Genomic DNA, 19,959 nt, shown 5'->3' with positions numbered 1-19,959 from the left:
CACAATAGAGAAGCTCCTTAATAAAACAAGCTGTTAACTGATACATGCTCCAGTGTATGCATAGACTTTTTTTTTTATGAGCAGAACAACTCAGTCAACACATATGGCAACTTGAATAGCCTAAAAAAAGTTTCTTTCCAAAGCACAAATTTTTCCACTAACCTTAGATAAGGCCTCTGTTGGATATATATATCCACACAAAAATGACAGCTTTCAAATGAGTTGGTTTAATTCAAGGTGATAAAGAATTTAGAGTACAACAAAGACCAAAGAGCAAACTGGCAGGATTCTAGGCTGGGTTTATTTTAAATTCACAGCTGAGGTACAAATGGCTGACACACTAGACACAACAAGCCACTGAACTATGATTTTTTTTTTTAACTAAAGTTGTTTATTCTTAAATGTACAACAGACTCCAATACAACACTTCATTCTGACCATAGGTGGCAAAAGATGTTATGGCAGGAAATCCAGATGTTTAAATAGGAATGGAATCAGGGTCACCATCATCTCGGCACAAGACTAGTTTACTTTTTGCCAGATTTCTTAATTCCACCTGTAGCTGTAAAAGGAAGAGTCAGTTAGGGAAAAATACAGTTCTATGGTAAAAGCTCCATGAACTTGATGTGCATCCTAGCAAGGCACTCTTTTGTCACAAGCTTGTATAGTGGTTTTTATCAATGTCCTCCCCTCTTGGCAAAGGCAGAACAAGGTCAAGGCAGGGGCATGGGCAATTGCTGTATACTGTTCTCCATCTACACTACTGTGTACTTCATAGAGTAGCTCATTAATCTTTCTGCTACAGCAAGCCACTTTACAGAAAAAGAAGTCTTTATGGTGAAGGTAATAAGCTAGTGTGATGACCCAGGATTCTAACCTGGGTAGTTTGATGTTTGCTTTTTGTGAGGTTTTGTTTTTGAGACAGGTTCTTGCTATGTAGCCCAGACTGGTCTCAAACTCATATGATCTTCCTGCCTCAGCCTCCTGAGTGCGAGGATTAACAGGCATGTACCACCAATCCAGGTTCTGGGTAGTTTTAACATCTAAGTGCCTACTCTTAATTGCTACATTACACTACACTACATTCCATATTTTGTTCCTAGGGTCTGGCTTACTCAATGCCTTTATTTTACCCAATTTATAAATGACAATGCCTTTGGCACCCAGTAGGTAACTTGGAAGGCTGAGGCAGGATCAGATCAGGAGTTGGAGGCATGGGCTCCATAACAAGACCCCTTCACAAAAAAAAAAAAAAAAAAGGGCAGGAGGTGTGGCTCAGGTAGTAGGGTGTCCTGCCTTGAAAATGTGAAGCCAAGTGTGAGTTAAAATCAAACCCCTGTAGGGGTGTTTGGGGGTGGTGGAAGATCTTCAATGAAAAACATACAGCACTGGAGCTGGGTATCCCTTATCTGAAATGCTCGGGATCAAAGTGTTTCAGATTTTGAAATATTTGCATATACATAATGAGGTATCTTGCAGCTAGAACCCAAGTTTAAACACAAAATTAATTTATTTTTACACATGCCCTTATACTCGTAGCCTTAAGATAACTTTATAGCCAGGTGCCGGTGGCTCAGGCCTCTGATCCTAGCTACTCAGGAGGCAGAGATCAGGAGAATCATGGTTTGAAGCCAGCCTGGGCAAATAGTTCTGTGAGACCCTATCTCAAAAACACCTTCATTAAAAGGGCTGGTGGAGTGGCTCAAGGTGTAGGCTCTGAGTTCAAGCCCCAGTATCCCAAAAAAAACAAAAAACAAAAAACAAAACAAAAAAAACTTTATACAGTATTATTAGTACATCTGCATTTTGACTGCAACCCATCACATGAAGCTAGGTGTGAGATTTTCCATTTCTGGCATCAGGCTGCACTCAAAATATTTTGGATTTTGGAGAACTTTAGATTTTCAAATTAGGATATTCCAATTCATATATATAGGTTTCACTAAGCTCCCCAGGTACAATCACAGATTAAGGGATATGTGACATTCTGAAAAAGAATTTCCACAGCTAGAATCTCAGTGTTGTGTGGAGAAACAATAATGGTTCAAACCCACTGGGAAAAAGGTCTTGGGAAGACCTGAATAACAGTTCTAGTCTCCTTGCCTCCATCATGCCCTGTGTGGCTCTCAATGCTCAAAGGGCATAGATAACTGAAGAAAATAATCATTTGTTTGGTGAATGTAAAAGTGCTTAAGCAGCATATAAAGCTTTAGACTGCTGGGCCTGAAAAATATCTTAAGAGGAATCTCTTACATAAAAGAGGCAAAAAAAAAAAAATGGTGATGGTGGGGAGTTAGGTTTGAAAAGCACATAGAGCAGTAGCATGCCAAGGAGCCTGAACTTTTGTCTTTTAGACTAGACACACCTCGAAGTGACTCAGGACAAAAAGCATTTATTACAGATAAAACGAGTAAGAAGTTGTAAGTCAAGCAACGCTGTAAGTAACAAAGGAGGCGTGGCTCGAGCGGAAGGGCACCTGCCTAGCAAGACTGAAGCCCTGAGTTCAAACTTCAGTTCAGTCAAGTAAGAAAAAAAAGTAACAAGAAGGCAGTGACTTATAAATGTGGGGCACACTGTAGACGATATTCAGAAACCTAACTAATATAAATCTGAGATAAATTTTCGTGTGTCCATTTCAGCAACCTCCCTAAGGAAACGGAAGTCCAAGACTGCCTGGTCCCTCAACCCCCACTGATGCTCGCAAGGCTGGTCATCCTCGTGGCTCCTCAACCCTCACTTACCCAGGGGCCCCTTCCCCGCGGCTTTCGCTTTTAGCTCCTCGAGTTTCTTCTGCTCCTCTTTTTGTTTCTGCTTGAAAGCCTTATCTTCCTACAAAAGGGGAGAACAGGTTCATCCCAGGCCGGTAGCCCAATCCCTCCGCGGCCGCCCGCGCCTCTGCGCCCGCTCTCACCTCATCCATCTCCTTGGCTTGCTTCTTGGGCTGTTTCAGGGGCTTCTTCTTGCCACCTGTGGGCGACATGTGCACGCTCAGCCTGTCCCCGCCGCCCGTCCCACGCCTCACCGTCCCGGCTCCCAGGTACCCGTAGTCCCCGGCACACTTACCTTCGCGGCCGGACATGGCGCCTGCCGCCCCTTCCCCAAGACCCTGATCCTAAACCGGAAACGGAGCCCGGGATCTACCCCCCCACCCCGCTCCTATAACGCGACGCGGCTCACTGATTGGCTCCTAGGCAGGAAGTTGTCCTCCCGCTAAAGGATGCGGCTCTCCAGGGCGGGCGCTCACGTGTCAGAGGTCAACTGAGTGACAGACGCTCGGTGGGACTTACAGCTGGAGCTCAGTAGGCTAGGCGCGCAGGTACGAGATGGAAGACCGTTCCGCTTGGGGGCGATCCGGGACTGCGGGAGGGGTACCTGACCATAAGGCGCCATGCCTGTGATCGTGCACGGGAAGAAAGCACTGTAGGTTGAGGGAGAGGGCACGTTGCAAAGGCGCGTTCCTGGAAGCAAGGAGAGCACTGTGTGGCTAGAGGGAGATGGGATGGGAGGTGGCAGAAACGGGCAGGGAAGTAGGTAGATCACTAGGCACTGGAGCTTTGGAAGACACTGAAAGGAATTTTGGTTTTGTTTTGTTTTCTTCTTTTCCTTCTCCTTTTGTTTCTTCTTTTCGACTGGGGTTTGGACTCAGGGCTTTGCCTTTGCAAAGCAGGCACTTGCAAAGCAGGTGCTCTACAGCTTGAGCGGCTTGAGCAACATCTCCAGTCCATTTTGCTCTGATTATTTTAGAGATGGGGTGTCGAAAACTACCTGCCCAGGGTGGGCTCGAACTGCGATCCTGCCTATCACAGGCTCTCAAGTAGCTATGTTCATAGGCATGAGCCACTGACGCCCGGCTTTCTTTCTTTTTCCTAGGGCAGTGTCTCTGTGTAGCCCCAGGCTGGCCTTGAACTCGTGGTCCTCCTGCCTCGGGCTCCGGAATCGTGGCATTTTAGGCTTACACCACCATGCCAGTTTGGAGTTTGAGTTTTATAAAATAATCAGGTGTACAACTGTTCACAAATTCAGTTTATTTATTCAGTACATTTTTGTTGAGTATGTGGTATATCTAGATAATTTTCTAGGCACTGGAGCTTAGGGTGGTGAAGAAAACTTCTTGTCCTGTCATAGCTGACATTCTAGTGAGTGAGACGGCCTATAAGCAAAGCAAAAAGTGAAATACTTTACACAGGTCACATGACATGTGTGAGGCGAAAAATACAGCAGGTGAAGGGGGTAAGCAGTGCTTTGGTGGGGGTAGGATGGTGATTTCTGATAGGGTGGTCAGGAAAGACCCCCCCCAGGAGCTGGCATTTGAGCAGGGCTTGAAGAAGGCTAGGGAGCAAGCAGTGCAGACAGAACAGCTAGTGCCAAGGCCCCGAGGTGGGAATAATCTGGTGTATTCCAGCATCAAGAAGAAGGTCCATGTGACTGCAGTGAAGTGAAGAAAGGAGACTAGTGGCAGATGAGATCAAAAAGGAATGAGAGTCGGGATGGATCCTCTGTAGGCTATGGAAAAGACTTTGGCTTTTATCTTGAGAAAAATGCCATATTGCAGGGATTGAGCAGAGAGAGATGTGTTTGACATGACCACTGGTTGCTTTATTGACAATAGACTGTAGGAGCTGGAGTAGAAGTTGGAGGACCTGTGAGGAGGCTTTTGGGGTAATCCAGGTGAGGGATGTTAGTCATTGGGACCACTTGGTAGCATTGGCAGAGATAGGTGGAGGGTGTCCAGATGTGGAAAGCCAGTGAGAATTTGCCAATAGATTGGATTTGAGGTAGAAGAGAAATTGAGGAGTTAGGGATGATGTGAGATTGTCATCCTGAGCATTTGGATTTGGGATTGCCATCAACCAAGCTGGAGAAGGCCGTCGGAAAAGCAGGTTTGGGAGGGGAAGATGAGATTCCCATTGGATTTGTCAAACAGATATATGAGTAGTTTAGTAAATGAGCATAGAATCCTGAAGAGAGGTCTGGGCCAGAGAAGTTAGAGTATAATTTTTTTTCTGGTGCTGTGAATCAAACCTAGAGTCTTGCAAATGCTGAGCAAGTACTCTACCACTGAGCTACACCCCAGACCCCATAGTATTTTTGAAGCCAGAGGACAGTATGAGAGGAATCTGAGCACTGAGCCTTGGGGTGTACAGTGTCCAGAGGCTAGGGAGATGAGGGGGCACGAAAAGCAAGTGAAAATGGCATTTGAAGGAGGAGCAAGCTATCCTGAGACTCAGGCTGCTGACAGGGCAAGTGAAATGAAGACTGAGAACCAGCCATTGCACTTAGCAGTGTGGAAGTGGCCTGGACAAGAGCAGTTCCAAGTGGCATGCTGGGAATGAAGACCAGAACAGACGTGGTTTAGGAGAGTGTGGGAGATGGGTAACTGGGGAGTGAGGTTAGGCAATCTGTCAAGGAGTCTGAAGGTACAGAAGAGCAGAGAAATGGGGCAGTTGCTACAGGGCAACACTGAGCAGTGTCTGAAGGAGAGGACATGGGACCTGGAGCATATAATTCCCTAGGAGCATGCATTTTTTTTGTCCTGAGGATCAAAAGACAAGGGGAAATGGGGCAGGTACTAGTAGTTGGGAAGGTATGATGGGAGTTTGTGGAAATTCCCTCCCATTAAAAAATATAATAATAATACTGGGTGATACTGGGTTTGAACTCAGGGTGTAATGCTTGCTAGTCGGCACCCTATCACTTGCACCACACCCCATCCCTTTTTGCTTTCATTTATTTTTTAGGTAAGGTCTTTTGTTCAGGACTTGCCTTGAACCTCAATCTTCCTACCTCTGCCTCCCTTGTAGTTGGAATTACAGAGATGCACTACTATGCCTGGCTTGGTTTTTTTATTTAATTTTCTTTTTTCTTTTTTACAGTACTGGGGCTTGAACTCAGGGCCTCATTCTTGCTAGGCAGGGACTCTACTACTTCAGCCATGCCTTTTTTGTGTTGGGCATTTTTATAATTTTTATAATTATAAAAATTATTTTTACAATTTTTATAATTAGAGGTACATTGTGACATTTATAAAAGCTCTTACAATATATCATAGTTGAGTTCACCCCCTCCATCATTCTCCTATTTTTTGATATAGGGTCTCACTTTCATCTTGCCAGGGCTGGCCTTGAATCTCGATCCTTCTGATCTCTACCTCCTGAGTAGTTAGGATTACAGGCATGAGCCTTGCACCTGGATTGTTTTTTGAGATAGGCTTTCACTAACTTTTTTCCCCAAGCTGGTCGCAAACCTTGATCCTCCATCTCCACCTGTGTAGCTGGGATTATTGGCATGTACCACCACACCTGGCCTTAAATTATTTTCTTGGTGAGAAGTGAAGCAATCCATCAGCTGCAAGAGAGGGTGAGGTGTAGACCACAGAGGTTTGAGGAAAGGGCACTGGGTAGAGACAGTCATCTAGCCAGAATGGAAGAATGGATTTGGAGGGGTAAGATTCTGAACTTGGCCCTTAGGATCCTGCTTAATTTGAGCTCTGTACATCTGTCCAGCCCCTCCTCCATCCACCCTTTTCTGCTTCTACTTTCTGCCATTGAGGACATTTTGGATGTCCTCAAGTGCTTTCTACCTTTTCCTCCACCAGCACCATTTTTCCCCTTGCTGGTCCAGGGACCTGTGACACCTAAGTGGGGATGTCATAGGGATTGAGAGATGGGCCACTGGATGGGATAGGATGGAGAGGCTGACAAGGGACTGAAGTGGAGAAACAACTTTGGAATTATTGACACTTTTCCTTGTGTAGTCCCTACTGTCACCAAGTGTATGTTCTAGAGAGAAAATAAAGCAGGAAAGGTTGTTGAGGAAGGAGTGGTCAAGGAAGGCTTTAATGAGAGATGACATTTAAGCAAAGATACAGATGTCAGGATGAGCCACGTAGACTTGTGGAGGAAGAGTGGCCCAGGTGGGAGAGGTGGTAGGGGACGGATCACGAAGCAGGATTGTGTATTGAGGTGGCTAGGATGAAGTCTAGTGATGGAGAGAAGGAAGAAGGTGAGGGCTGAGAGGTACCAGGCATATTGGCCACTTCCAGGCCTGGAGTTCATGGCAAGTAAGCTCGGAGCTATGGAGGGTTTTCATTAGAGAGGGATGCAATTTGACTCATGTGTTAACAGATCATTGGGCTGCTATGTGGAGAAGGGGCTGTAGAGGGAAGGGGAGGAAGCCAAGACTACTTAGCAGACTGTAGCTCTCATTTCAGCCAGGGGTGAGTGACCCTCCTGTCATCCAAGAGTGGTAGAGAAAAGGCTAGGGGGCTGGTGGCTCACGCATGTAATCCTAGCTACTCAGGAGGCAGAGATCAGGAGGATGTCAGTTTGAAGTCAGCCCAGGCAAATAGTTCATGAGAACTTATCTTCAAAAAACCCATCACAAAAAGAGGCTGATGGAGTGGCTCAGGGTGTAGGCCCTGAGTTCAAACCTCAGTACTAAGAGAGAGAGAGAGAGAGAGAGAGAGAGAGAGAGAGAGAGAGAGAGAGAGAGAAGAGGCTAGGAAAGGTGGTTAGTAAAGGGGGCTAAGAAGGCTGGAGGAAGCCAGGAAGAAGCAGTGATTTCAGGAAGAGATGGGATTGAAAGCTACAGAGAGTTTGGGGAAGAAATTTGAGAAGCAGAACTCTAGACTTACCAAGGTGGAAGGGATTTTTGTTTTTGGAAGTACTGGGGTTTGAACTCAAGGCCTTGTGCTTGCTAGGCAGGTGCTCTGCCGCTTTAGCGGTGCCTCCAGCTCTTTTTTGCTTTGTTTTTCAGACTGGGTCTCATGTTTTTGCTTGGAGCCAGCCTCAGATCATGATCTTCCTACCTCTGCCTCCCTCATAACTGGGATGACAGGCACACACCACCATGCCTTGGCTTGTTGATTGAGATGGGGACTTTCTAACTTTGCCCAGGCTGGCTTCAAACTGCAATACTCCCAGTCTGCCTCCCAAATAGCTAGAATTATAGCCATGAGCCACCATGCCCAGCAAGTGGAAGTTTTGAGGGGCTTCCAGGAGAGCAGTCTCTGTCATGGAGTGGGATCAAGAGAGAGGGAGGTGAGGAAGTGGTGACAGCAAAGTGATGACCCCTTTTCTGCTGAGTGCTACTGGGAAGGAAGAGTGGGTGCTGTGCTTGGCAAGGCATAGGGCTCATGCTTTGTGTGCTTTGATGAAGGGTCCACCTGCAGGGGTGATGTGGGGACACAGCCCGTGTACTGTGGGTGCCGGTGTTGAGTCCTGGAAACTTACCAACCACTGAGGCATGGATGTTGTATGCCTGATGACTGGGGTCCTCGGGTACAGATGAAGCACTAACTTGGGACCACTGTCACAGAATGTCCCCTTTGGTGGTTCTCAGCTTGACCCACTTTGGCCAGAAGGCATACCTGCCCACCCAGTTTTGTTTTCAAGAGGGCCTGAGCTTCTCCACAGATGAGGGGAAGGAAGCTGGGATGCTGTGGGCTCAACTCTGTTCCACATCACCCTACATCAGGAAGCTTTTTCTGATCTGCACCTGGGGCTCCTCCTTGTTTTCTGGCCCTTTGCTCCTTCAGCTTTTCTCTCCCTAGCCTGGTCAGTTGGCCACCAGGTGTCGCTATGACAGCATAATCAGTGCTAGGGGGCTTGGATGTGGTTTGGCCAGAAGAAAATGCCAGGTTTTCCTGTGAATATGGGTAACCTAGCTTCCCCTTCGGGGTCCTGAGTCACTTCGTTCTTGGACTGAGGCAAGGCCTGACTCTGGATACTGGGAGACTCCTTGTGGTAGTTCATGTCAAAGGGAGTAGGCGTGGTTAGGGCCCAAACATCAAAGCAAGACTGAAAAGAAAAGAGTAGAGAAGCCTGACTTGCTGAGTAGCACCTGAGGCTGGGGAGGAAGAAGGCTCTGGAAGGTGAGAAATGTGAGACTGGGACTTGATAGGCTAGAAAATCAGGTTGGTAGGGCTGGAAGAGGATTGGTGTGAACCTGAAAAAAACTGTCCTCAGAGGAGAAAGCAGGTTTTTCCTTTCCCCTGGAATTGTCCTCTCAATGGAGAGCTGAGAGTTTTCTGCCTTGGGACATCAATGACCTGGGTCTTATGTCCTCCCTTGCAATTGAAACTCTGCTTGCCCAGTGCTGAGATGGCCTCAGGGAGTCTGGGAAGTTGGATATGAGGGTCTTTTACAGAAATGACTTGATCTTAATCGTTCCTGCCTAGCTGTCAGTTCCACCATTTTGCGGGAAGTCTTTCTGAATACTTGTGGGGTTTTGTCAGTATACACACAACTCGTGTTCGAGAATTTTCTTTAACATTACCAAAAGACTGGGCACCAGGATTTTCATTCAGGTCACATCAGAGAAACTGGGGGATGCAGGAAGGGGGAAGAGTCTGGTTTATGTGGTGTTGTGGAAGGAAGAGAGAGGCATAATAAAATCCTACATGAGTTCTTCCCTAATGTGTTCCTTTGTCCAGAAGACCCAGGTGGAAGCCTGACCACTATTTTGCCACACAGCTGCAGTCTCTGGTGCTCCATTTAGATGATTTTAGTGAAAATTAGTCTACTTAGAACTGTGCTTAGGCCTTCAGACCTGACTCATATCTAGCCTTTTTCAGCTATGAGCTGATCTATCTGGCATTCCTCCTCACAGATCTCCCGATGACGGGGTGCAGCCCTGTGTTTGCCATGCAGCACATCGTGGGTGTGCCCCACAGACTGGTGCGGAGAGGCCTCCTTGGAAGTGACCTTTTTATGACCAGGACTCTCTGCAGTCCAAGCTCCAGCCAGCCAGGAGAAAAGCAACCTGAGGCGGCGGCCCTCAGGCTGTATCACCGCCTCCCAGCACTGGGAAGAGCCTTGGCTCACAGCATTCAGCGAAGAGTGGCCTCCACAGCCAAGACTTGGTGGGACAAATATGAAGAGTTTGTCGGACTCAATGAGGTTCGAGATGCCCAGGGAAATGTGACTGAGGTGAGAAGGAGAGCCAGGGTGGTTGACCTTGCCCTCTGACTTAGGAAATGTGGCGGCTTGTAGACTCCTATCAAACTAGTCATCAGCCACATGGTGCTGGGAAGGCACATTCAGACTTGCCTTTTCTTAAAGAAACATCACTCATTTGATTCATTTTCACATGGAAATCTGAGTCTGATATCACTAGGGTGAAGATCTATATGTAACTGTACCCCCTACTCTTCCCAAAAACAAAAGTCCCTAGTCATTAATACTCATCCTATAAAGCCAGCAAATGCTCTTCACAGACCACCATTTGGGGGCTTGGTGGTGAGAGTTGCCTGGGGAGTGGTTGCAGAAGTGCATTTTGTCACCTTTGTTCTCACTCCTGCTTAGGCACAGAGCAGTGTAATTGTAGGAAGGTAGGAAGAACCTGGGGTTCAGCTGGGGGTTTGAGGCACATTGCTGTCTCTGTCTTTGGGCACTGTGAGCTTGGCTGAGCTGGGGTTTCCACATCTGTAAACCAGAGGCCATAGCAATGCTTTGGATGGTGGCATCATGAGGCCTACATGAGGTAACACACAGGAAACAGCATAAGCGCATCGATTCCTTACTGTGGTTTCTGTCACACAAGAGCTGGCTGGGAATAGTGGACACAGAGTGTGTGCATTGTTAGTTGTTTTCAGGTCTCTCAGGTGCATGTTATTTCTGCTTGAATGGATAAATCCTGTTCTTCAGATGGGTGTGGCCCAGGGCTGTACTTTGAGCACCACTGAGTGAGTGAGGATTAGCGTCCTGGAGACTGTTTCTACCTTTGCAGCTGACACCCCAGTGACCTCTTCATAGCCACCATCTTGTTGGCAATGGAGCAGAGCCTGTGTGAGTATGGGGAGAAGGAGCTGATACCCTTGCTGTTCTCTCTGCAGGCAGAGAAAGTGTTCATGGTGGCTCGAGGGCTTGTCCGAGAGGCCCGGGAAGATTTGGAAGTTCAGCAGGCCAAACTGAAGGAAGTGAGGGACCGCTTGGACCGAGTCTCCAGAGAGGACAACCAGTACCTGGAACTGGCCACTTTGGAGCACAAGATGCTGCAGGTAGGCCCCTTGGGAGACAGCCCTTCCTTACCTGCACAGGGCTCCTAGCCTGGCAGATCAAGAAGGGTCCAAGTGGGAACCCTGACTGTTGGCAAGAGGCCTGGTGAGGAGGTGATACAGAAGCTCCTGTGGAGGGAGAGTCAGGCCCCAGTTTCTACAACCTGTTCACCTGCTTCTTAGGGCACTCCAGCCTGGGACCCAGATTGCTGAGGAGGGAATACCATGGGAAGGCACGGCCTAGGAAGTAGCAGACATTTCATTTCCTGTAGACACATTCTGGGATTCGAACTTGGGTCCTCCCACCCGCCAGCACTTCTGCCCAGCGCCCTAGGCCTTGACCTAGCCCGCCCAGTCTGTAGACACATTCTGGAAACATCAGTTGGCTGGCCAGACCCAAGACTGCTCAGTGGAAAGATAGTGTGCTCACTTCCACACTCCTCGTCCCTCTATTCCCACACTCAGCCAAGTGTGTGCTATCTTCATTTGTGTAGCAGGTGTTTGTGGAGCCAGGGCAGAGGAGTGGCTTATGTGCTAGTGGCTGCAGTCACAAGGCCCCTTGCTTCTAGGTGACACTGCTTTGCTTCCACAGGAAGAGAAGAGGCTCCGCACTGCCTATCTGCGTGCAGAAGACTCTGAGCGTGAGAAGTTCTCTTTCTTCTCAGCAGCTGTGCGGGAGAGTCACGAGAAGGAGCGCACGAGGGCCGAGAGGACCAAGAACTGGTCTCTCATCGGGTCAGTCCTGGGAGCTCTGATTGGTGTGGCTGGCTCCACCTATGTGAACCGTGTCCGACTACAGGAACTAAAGGCCTTACTTCTGGAGGCACAGAAAGGGCCTGTGAGTCTCCAGGAAGCCATCCGTGAACAGGCGTCTAGCTACTCCCTCCAGCAGAGGGACCTCCACAACCTCATGGCGGCCCTTAGGGGCCTGGTGCATGCTGGGCAAGGTCAGGGTTCTGGGTCAGCAGCAGGTACTTTCCCCACCCAAGACAGAGACATTGATGTCCTTTCAGCTGCCATGAAAGAGCAGCTCAGTCATTCTCAGCAGATCCATTCCAGTCTAGAGGGTTTACGAGAGCAACTTGATGGCCTGGAAAAGACTTATAGCCAAATGACTGGGCTGGTTCAGCTTGCAAAGGCTGCAGCACACCCAGGTCTGGTGCAGCCTCTAGATGGTGCTCTGTCCAGCTCCTTGCTGGAGCAAGGGAGCATGATCTTGGCTCTGTCAGATGTAGAGCAGAGGCTAGAAGCACAAGTGAACAGGAACACCATCTACAGCACACTGATCACCTGTGTGACATTTGTGGCCACGCTACCTGTGCTCTACATACTGTTCAAGGCCAGTTAGTTCCTGGACCACCTAAGGGGTGAATGTGGCTTTTGTTGGCAAATTCCAGCAGTGAAGTGAGTCTTCGGGTACACATAGCCTCAGCCTGAGTCTGAGCACCTTCTGTATGGCTCACCAGCAGGCATACTTTGCTTTGTAGGCAGTGCTCATTTACATTAATTATCAAAACTGTGCTAATGGTCAATTAAAATGTCTTAGAGTTTGTATTATTTAAAAGTCTGATTAGACTAAGTTTTGTCCATTAAAAATTGTGATCTGGGACTCAAGGGTAGGTTCTGGACTGAGGGGAATCTCCCCCTTTAGTTCCTTTTTAACCCTCTCTTGGTCCTCATTTCAGGATTGTTTTGGGTACACTTACTTACTCCTAAGACTTGGATTTTTGTTTTGAATTTTCTGGCCTGCCTGCTGCTTGCTGGACTTCTGTCAAGTGGTCTGGGGGTTCCAGTGATTGAAACCTAGACTGCTGCATGGCTTTCTCTGCCATGGGAACAAGGTGGGAGGGAGTGGGGAAGGGACTGGATACCTGGCTCTGATGCTGGAAGAGTGATCAGAGGAGAGCAGGGAAGAGGGAAGAAAAAATGGTTGACAAGCATTGCTGGGGACATCATTACAGGGACTGGTGAGCAGTCTGGGTCCCTGGTGCAGAGAATGCTTTGGGCAATAATAGTGTGCCACTGGACTGGGTGTGCTCCCACATAGCCTGAGGATGACCCTTTGTAGGCATGGGCAGTGCCCAGGCCACAAGCAGTATGAATGGAGAAGCAGTTAGGGAAGAGCCCCTGTGTGTATGTGTGCGTGTTATGTGCAATGAGGCATAGAGGGGGACTGCCTTGAGAACCTCTGACCTCTCTTTTTCTTTTTTGAGGCAGGGTCTTGCTATGTAGCCCTGACTGCCTCAAGCTCACAATCCTCCTGCCTCAGTCTCCTCAATGCTGGGATAACAGGCATGTGCCACCGTGCCCTTTCACTTTTCAGAGAGGAACAGTGACCTTGACCTCTCCAGTTAAATGACATGGTGGCCTTGTGTAAACAGGAGTTGTGGGGTGGCGATCTGTACCTGCCTAGGAGTATTGGAGGTCTGCCACACAGTGGAAAGCCCATCCCCCTTCAGAGCAGTTGTATGTAGTCTTCAGTGGGGACTTGTGTCTGTGAGCCAGAAGTATTCCCCACGATGGGCCTTCTGCTCTTGGTTCTTGTGCTCAGTCCTGGGCAGCAAGCATGGCCCAAATGGTGCCACTGGTTCTCTGAACCTCAGAGCACCCGGTCCCTCAGTTATTTGGTCACTCTACCTTTGGTGGGTAGTGGTTCCCCAGAAGGGCATGGGATGGAACAATTTTGAGTGTTCATGCTCCTGGATGAAGCAGGCAGTGCCATATCCTTGTATGGATAAGAAGGGCTATGGGGTGTTTCCAAGTTCCCCACTGGTGTGAGGCAGATCCTGATGGGTGTGCACTTGAGTGAGTGGATTTGGGAGAGGATTCCAGGCACAAGAAAGGGGCTCCACAAGTTGCAGAGGCAGGAACACTAAGGTGGGTGAGGGAGTCAGAGTAGGGCTATCCTTGCTGAGGTGGGATGGGTATGGGGGAGTTATAGGGTGTAAGGTTAGAGAATGGGGAGAGGAGTTAAGAGTGTCAGCTTGGCAATCTCTAAGGTCAGAGGTTAGGGTGAGGGAACTGGGGAGGGGGATGTCATGCCTGGATCAGGTGCTGGAAGTAGGGGTGGAGAAAAGGGGAAGAAATTTGGAAGGTACGTAGGTAAGAGAGTGAATGGAGACATGACATGGGGGTCTGTGGTATTAGCTGTTAGGGCAGTGGCCAGTGTGGAAGACCTGAGCCTGCCAGCTGAAGCTCCCTCTACCCTGTGGAGGCCTTGGAGGATTCCAGATGATGTGTGTGACAGATATTGCCTCCAGAGGCTGAGTCAATGGCCTTGAGCCAAAAGACTCCAAAAGCCCTCAGGATGGGCAGGCTCCAGAGCTTGCCACAAGCAGGTCAGGGTACGAAGGGCCCTGCATGAGGCACAAACAGGCCTCAGGAGAGAATCCTTCTGCCCAACGTTTCCTCCCCAGGAATACCCAGGTGTGTGCCAATGAGGGAGTCTAGACTTGCCCAAGGCTTTTCACCTTGGGGCGGGTCCAGGTACAGACCTGGGAGGAAAGGAAGGAAATGCACCTTGCTTGTGCACCTCTGCTGCCCGAGTGCCCTCCGCTTTAACAGCCTGGCTGGGGTGGTATCACCCCCCACTTGCCGGTAAGCAAATAGGCTGGGGGAGGGGTGTCAGGTTACATGGCTTAGTGATGGCGCAAACCCAGGTCCAAAGCCCGTGATCTTCTCAAACAGCCAGGGGTGGGGGCCGGAAGGAGAGGTTAGGTGTCCGAGAGTCCTGGGAGGAGAGGTGGACCAGGCCAGGTGCGAAGAGAAGCAGGCCTAGGAGTTCAGGTAAAGAAAGTTGGGGGAAAGCACGGAACTGGAAGGGAAACCGGGAACTCCGGGCGCTGTGCGAGGCGGGTGGTGGTGGCTGGTGAACAGGCCGGGCAGGTGAGGGGCGCGGGTCGCACCGGATTCTGGCGGGGCGGGAAAAGGCTTGGGCGCTGTACTGCCAGCACCTGGGGCGCAGAGCGCGACCACCGCGGCTGCCGGGGAGAGCGGCCAGTTCCGGTTCCAAAGCCGCGCGCAGGTAAGGGCTGGCGGGGCCGCCCACGCTCCGAGCTTCAAGCCTCACGCGTCCGCACCGGCCACGTTGCCATAGCTACCTCCGCTGTGCAGCACCCTCCCCGCCCCCCGCCTCGCGCGAGGAGTGGACTCCCCCCTCATCCCCCGCCGTAGGTAAAAGCGGAGCTCGCGGGGCCGGAATGCGGGGTCCCGGGCGGTTCGGGGCCGTGCGTCCCGCTCTTCCCGGCTGCTTCCGGCCTGGTCCGCGCGGGGGGAGGGCGGCCCTGCGGGCGAGGCGGGGGTAGGAGCGGAGCCCGGCCGGGCCGACGCGGCTTTGTCTCCTTTGTTCCCAGCGGTGGCAGCGCCGCGGCGGGAGGGGCGGGCAGCGGGCGCAGTTTTCCGCCCCTCGGTCTCCGGGTAACAGCTGCGGCTCAACCAGACCCATCTCTTGTGTGTGGGTGTGGGTGTGGGTGTGGGTGTGGGGGGGACACCGCCACGCGCAGATCCCGAGCAAGCCCGGAGCGGCCGGCGCCCGCCTCGGCGCGTACATCCCCCAGGCCGGCCGGGTGGTGAGTGCGGGGCTCGGGCCGGGGCGGCGGGACTGGGGCGAAGCCGCGCGCCCCCAGGTGGAATGGCCTGAGGTCGCGATCCCGCCGGGCAGGGGCAACCGGAGTAGGATGGTGGGCGGCTTCGGTCCTGGGAGTTGGGAGCACACTTGTGCGCGCGAAGGCAAACTCTGGCGGCTCCGCCTGTAACGCGATTGGGAGACAGAGGAGGTGGAGCTGCTCCTCCGCGCCCCCTCCTCGCCGCCACCACCGCTGCTGACGGGACCGGCTGGCCCCTTCCTCGCCTTCCCAGGGCCGCTGGTGGGGCCCTAGCCCCATGGCGCGGGGGGATGGGGGGGGAGGGAGGAGGGCCGGGGAAGAGCCGAATGGGGAGGTCGAGGCTTCCCGGTAGGAGTAACAGCGCTTCCAGGCTGTGCCCCGCAGGACTGACAAAGGCGGACCACGAGCCTCCCGACACCCGGAGAGGACCCCCTCTCCATACAGAGACATACTCGGCGGGTGATTGATGAGCGTCCTAGGTCATCGCGGGTGCCTAGTAAATGATGGCTTTCTTCACCCCACTCAACACCTAGGAAATATATGGGCAGTGTGTACCACTACACTGTCAATGAGTAACTCGCCTCTTAGTGTGGACTCTGGGAGTGGGACAGGAGGGCCGAAAGGGAAGGACAATCTCCCTTTGACTCCCAGACAAGGTAAATGTGCAGGTGTAGAAGAGCTGAATTTGTGAGCCCCTTTGTTTGGTGAGGACAGAGGCAACAGGGTCCAGGTAGTGCTTGTTCCTGGTAGGCAGAAGTCAGGCGGTCTTGGTCCCTGCTGAAGAGGTTCAGAGAGAGGTGGGCCCCGAAGAGGCCAGCTGGGCAGGCCTGGGCACAGGCAGAGTTAGACTTTGGCTGTGAGCCTGAACAAGATGTGGGGAGTAGGCAGGCAATCCTGGCAGTTCAAGTTGGGGACTTGAGGCTTGGTTCCAAATTAGCCTTTTCAGTCTGTTCTAGTCTGGTCCATAATAAAAGCGGGACTAATTCCTTGTCCTTAGAGAGGGGTGTGTATGCTTTATCTCTTCTGACTGGGCACTAAAATGGGGGGCTTATTCACCATGCAGGGAGCACCTGCTCTGTACTAATGTCTGTGCCAATTGCTGGGACCTCCCAATCAAAGGCTAGACTCTTCACCTTTAAGGAGTTCAGGTCCACAATGGGAAGGTGGAACAGGGGGAGAAGTGGTTTTTGGCAGTGCCACTAATACCAGGCATACACTCTACCACATTTGCTGGTCAGAGCAGTCCTGTTTCCTGTCCTATCAGTGGGTCCAAAGCCCATGGCAGAGCAGAGCTAGTGGCTGGGTGTGTCCATTCCAGTCACCATATGGGTGACCTCCTCAGGAGCTTGGAAGGCCTGGGAAGGCTCCCCAGGGAGGTGATGGCTGGTTATGAGAATTAATGGGATAGACAGGGAGTGGACATTCCAGGGAGTGGGAACAGCCCTTGTGACAGCAGAGGAGTAGAATAGGCTGTAGTTCAGTCAGGAACGAGGAGCATGTATGGGGGAGGATGTGGACTGGAGGGGCTGACCTTTATCCCTCTTGCCCTTGGGTGCCCCAAAAACTCTATAGAGGGAGTGATGCCCTCCATTTCTGCTCATGGAAGATAACTGTGAGGTTGCCGGGGTGTGGGGGGGGTGTAGGTTGGAGGGGCTAGTGGCTGCTTTGTGGCCTGTGAAGAAGTTAAGTGAAATATGCATGTAAGCACAGAGGAAAAACTGTCACTGCCCTTTGTTCTCCCCTTGCCTGTGGTATGTGGGGAAGGGGAAGGGATGCTAGGCTCTGCTTCCTGGGACCTGATTCGCTGGAGTGGGTTAGCCTCTGACCTCCTGTGTGCCCTACCCAGGAGCTCTTCAGATGCTGTGCATTTCTTCCTGTGGCTCCCTCAATACAGTTGTGATTTCACATTTGGGGAGTGGTTTTGTTGCTGCCCCTGGAGGGCTGGAGAACCTTGGCACGCAGTAGGCTCTGAGCAAATATTTGCAAGCAAATGAAACTGAATGTTGGTCTAACTATGGAACCCTATGCCCAAGGCACATCCCTGGCATGAGGTGGTGGCAGGAGTGGGCAGTAGCTGAGTGTAGGAGATGGCTTCTGTCTTTCCAGAGGAAGGAACTTTGTCTCCCCTTCCCTTGGCAACAAGGTGGGGGGCTCCTCAGAAGCCTGGCCTTAACACAGTCCTGGGCTTCTGGCCGGGTTCAAGACTTTCCCTGCCGCCTCTTTCCCCCCACCCCCTTGGGTGACGAACAGAGGCAGCCTTGTTTTTGCTCCCATAGAGCTGTCCTGTTCTGTGCACACTAAAAATGGAAACCCCCAAGCTATTTTGGGAGCAGTGCCCAGCCAGGCTGTGGCCAAGGCCCCCCCTACTCCCACCAGGCTGTGGTCACAGTGTTCTTGCTCCCATCGGGCTGCTGGACCCTCTGAGCCTTGCGCTCAGTTCTGCTCAGGAGCACGCTCTAAGGCCCCTGTGGGGATGAGCCGACCTAGGCTCAGGGAATCGAATCCTTGGCACATTCTGCACAGACAACCTGGCAGCTGGGTGGTGGGAGGGGCAGACAACAAGACCTGGGCACAGGCAAGTGGAAGTATCTCCCGGTCTGGGGTGCATGGTTTGTCCCAACACCTCACTAATCTTGGTGCTCCTGCTTGGGGAGCATTGGGGTCTGGAGAAGGTAGTGTTGCTATGGTTTCTTGGTTCTGGGATTTAGGACCACAGCTGGGGGCCTGCAAAGTGAGAGAGCAGTTTACCCAAAGTCTGGGGAGGCCCTGAGGATGGACCTGGGGTTGGAAGACAGAGCCAGGCACGATGACTTCCTCAGGACATCCCCCACTCATCTCACATCCTGGGCCTGGCTCTGCTCTGGTCTGCAGAAGAAAAAATCGCAAGAAATGGCCTGCTGTCTAGGACTTAGTGCTTAAACCAGGGAAGTGTGCATGAGTCTGTATGTGTGGGTGTGTAAATATGGGTGGTGGTATATGTCTTTGGTGGGTGGGTATGCTGTGCCTGTGCAGAGTGCGTATTTACACAGTGTGTGTTTGTGCGTGTGTGTGGGGTTGTCTCCATGGCTGTGTTTATATGGTATCTGCACATGTGTGGGTGTGCCTGTGTGATATGCTTATGTTTCTGTGTGTTGTGTATACAGATTATTTCTGTATATATCTGTGTGTGTGTGTGTAAGTGTCCATGTGTTTGTGTGTGGGTGTATGCATGAGGGTTAGGAGGTATGCACGCATCTTGTGTGCCAGTGTGTAAAGTGTGTATCTGCCAATGAGCTGGTTAAAGCTAGGATGGTCCCTGGCCTGTGTGGATGGTGTGTACCTTGGTGCCTTGACAGGATAAAGTTTGGGCAAAGGGTGGGACAGGGGAGAATGCTGAGAAGAAGGGACCTTAGAGGGAGAGGGCTATGTGGGGGGCCTGACTAGGGCTTGCTGGCCATAGGGGTCCTTCCTAGCTGACCTTTCCCAGGCGCCTCAGGTGCCTGGCTCTGCTGCCCTCCCCCTCCCTTTATGGGCTCTGAGGAGGCGTCCTCTGTGGAATGTGTTTGGTGGCCGAAGGCCAGGCTGGGCTGGGCTCCACAGGCAGGCTGGGCAGTGGGGAGGGGGTGCTTTTGTGCTGCCTCCATGGTGGGGAGCCTAGGTTCCCACATGCCTGCAGCCCAGTCCCCAGCTTCATACTCTGCTTTCCCCTTGGCTAGGTGACTCCTGCTCAGGTCATGCTGTTATCTCCTGATCCAGCTGGCCCTGCCAGGTGAGCCAGGCTTCTCTCCTAGGCATTGGAAGCAGCGTGACTCCCACCTCTACTCAGGGTTCCCTCTGTGCTCTGTGCCCTTTCCTTGGATGAGGTGGATCAGCTTGCTTACTTCTCTCGAGATGCCCAGTCCTTTAGCCCCACCCCTCCCAGACTTCATCTCTTTCTTCTCTCTGGTCTGTCGATTCTGTGGTTATCACCCTTTTGGATTCCTGGCCTGAAAGGCCCTGTGCCCAACTCTTGCCTTGTTCTAACACGCTTGTGGCCCATGAGATCTTGCCTTCCCTCCTCCTGCAAGAATCCCGCAACCATGCAAATGGGGTGGGTCTCTCCCTACTCAGGGTGCTGGGCCCCTCCTTCCCCTCACTTGCTCTCCTGTTCCTTTCAGGCCCTGCTTCTTCTGACTCATGTGATGAAAAAGGGTAGTGTGGAGTGGTGGAATGGGATGGGTGCAGGTCACCTCAGAGCATAGCCCCTGCAGAGAAGGGGCAGTGCTGAAGTTTCCAGGGACAGTGTCTCCTGTTTCTGTAGTCCTGGGGGAATCTTGGGCCATTGCACCCATCACACTGGTATACCTCTGCTTAGGAGGGGCATCTTGGTGTTGCTGCAGC

At 51.4% G+C, this 19,959-nt stretch overlaps 2 protein-coding genes and 1 long non-coding RNA gene across 11 annotated transcripts in view; 2 read left to right on the top strand and 1 right to left on the bottom strand.

Moving 5' to 3' along the window:
- Positions 1-204: 204 nt before the first annotated feature.
- On the bottom strand, positions 205-3,204 carry LOC141418465 (uncharacterized). Its single transcript, XR_012443097.1, has 4 exons — positions 3,064-3,204; positions 2,912-2,967; positions 2,742-2,829; positions 205-562 (listed from the first exon to the last, which is right to left on the bottom strand). It is a non-coding gene; the product is annotated as an uncharacterized lncRNA (long non-coding RNA).
- Ccdc51 (coiled-coil domain containing 51) lies at positions 3,188-12,560 on the top strand. Of its 2 annotated transcripts, none has more exons than XM_020177703.2 (4): positions 3,188-3,316; positions 9,610-9,929; positions 10,835-10,999; positions 11,589-12,560. In XM_020177703.2, exons 2-4 carry the CDS (start codon positions 9,618-9,620, stop codon positions 12,342-12,344), a joined length of 1,233 nt encoding a protein of 410 aa, XP_020033292.1. In that variant the 5' UTR covers positions 3,188-3,316; positions 9,610-9,617; the 3' UTR covers positions 12,345-12,560. The 2 variants fall into 2 exon arrangements, with proteins under 2 accessions (XP_020033292.1, XP_073915163.1); XM_074059062.1 differs by having other exon boundaries at positions 3,276-3,420.
- Positions 12,561-14,353: 1,793 nt separating this feature from the next.
- The window catches only part of Plxnb1 (plexin B1), a 32,429-nt gene continuing 26,823 nt past the window's right edge, over positions 14,354-19,959 (top strand). For 3 of the 8 annotated variants that reach the window (XM_074060012.1, XM_074060004.1, XM_074060011.1), the window contains exons 1-2: positions 15,453-15,564; positions 19,296-19,348. The gene's annotated coding sequence lies outside the window, so the exon portion shown is untranslated. Of the gene's footprint in view, positions 14,594-14,686; positions 14,783-15,257; positions 15,413-15,452; positions 15,565-15,931; positions 16,257-17,258; positions 18,176-19,295; positions 19,349-19,959 lie in introns of those variants that run through there. The other 5 variants (XM_074060005.1, XM_074060006.1, XM_074060009.1 and 2 more) reach the window with 5 other exon arrangements.

This window comes from Castor canadensis, chromosome 17 (genome assembly GCF_047511655.1).
Source record: "Castor canadensis chromosome 17, mCasCan1.hap1v2, whole genome shotgun sequence".
Taxonomy (NCBI): Eukaryota; Metazoa; Chordata; class Mammalia; order Rodentia; family Castoridae; genus Castor; species Castor canadensis.
Note: the sequence above shows the minus strand (reverse complement) of the source record. Positions and strands in the feature narration are given on the sequence as shown.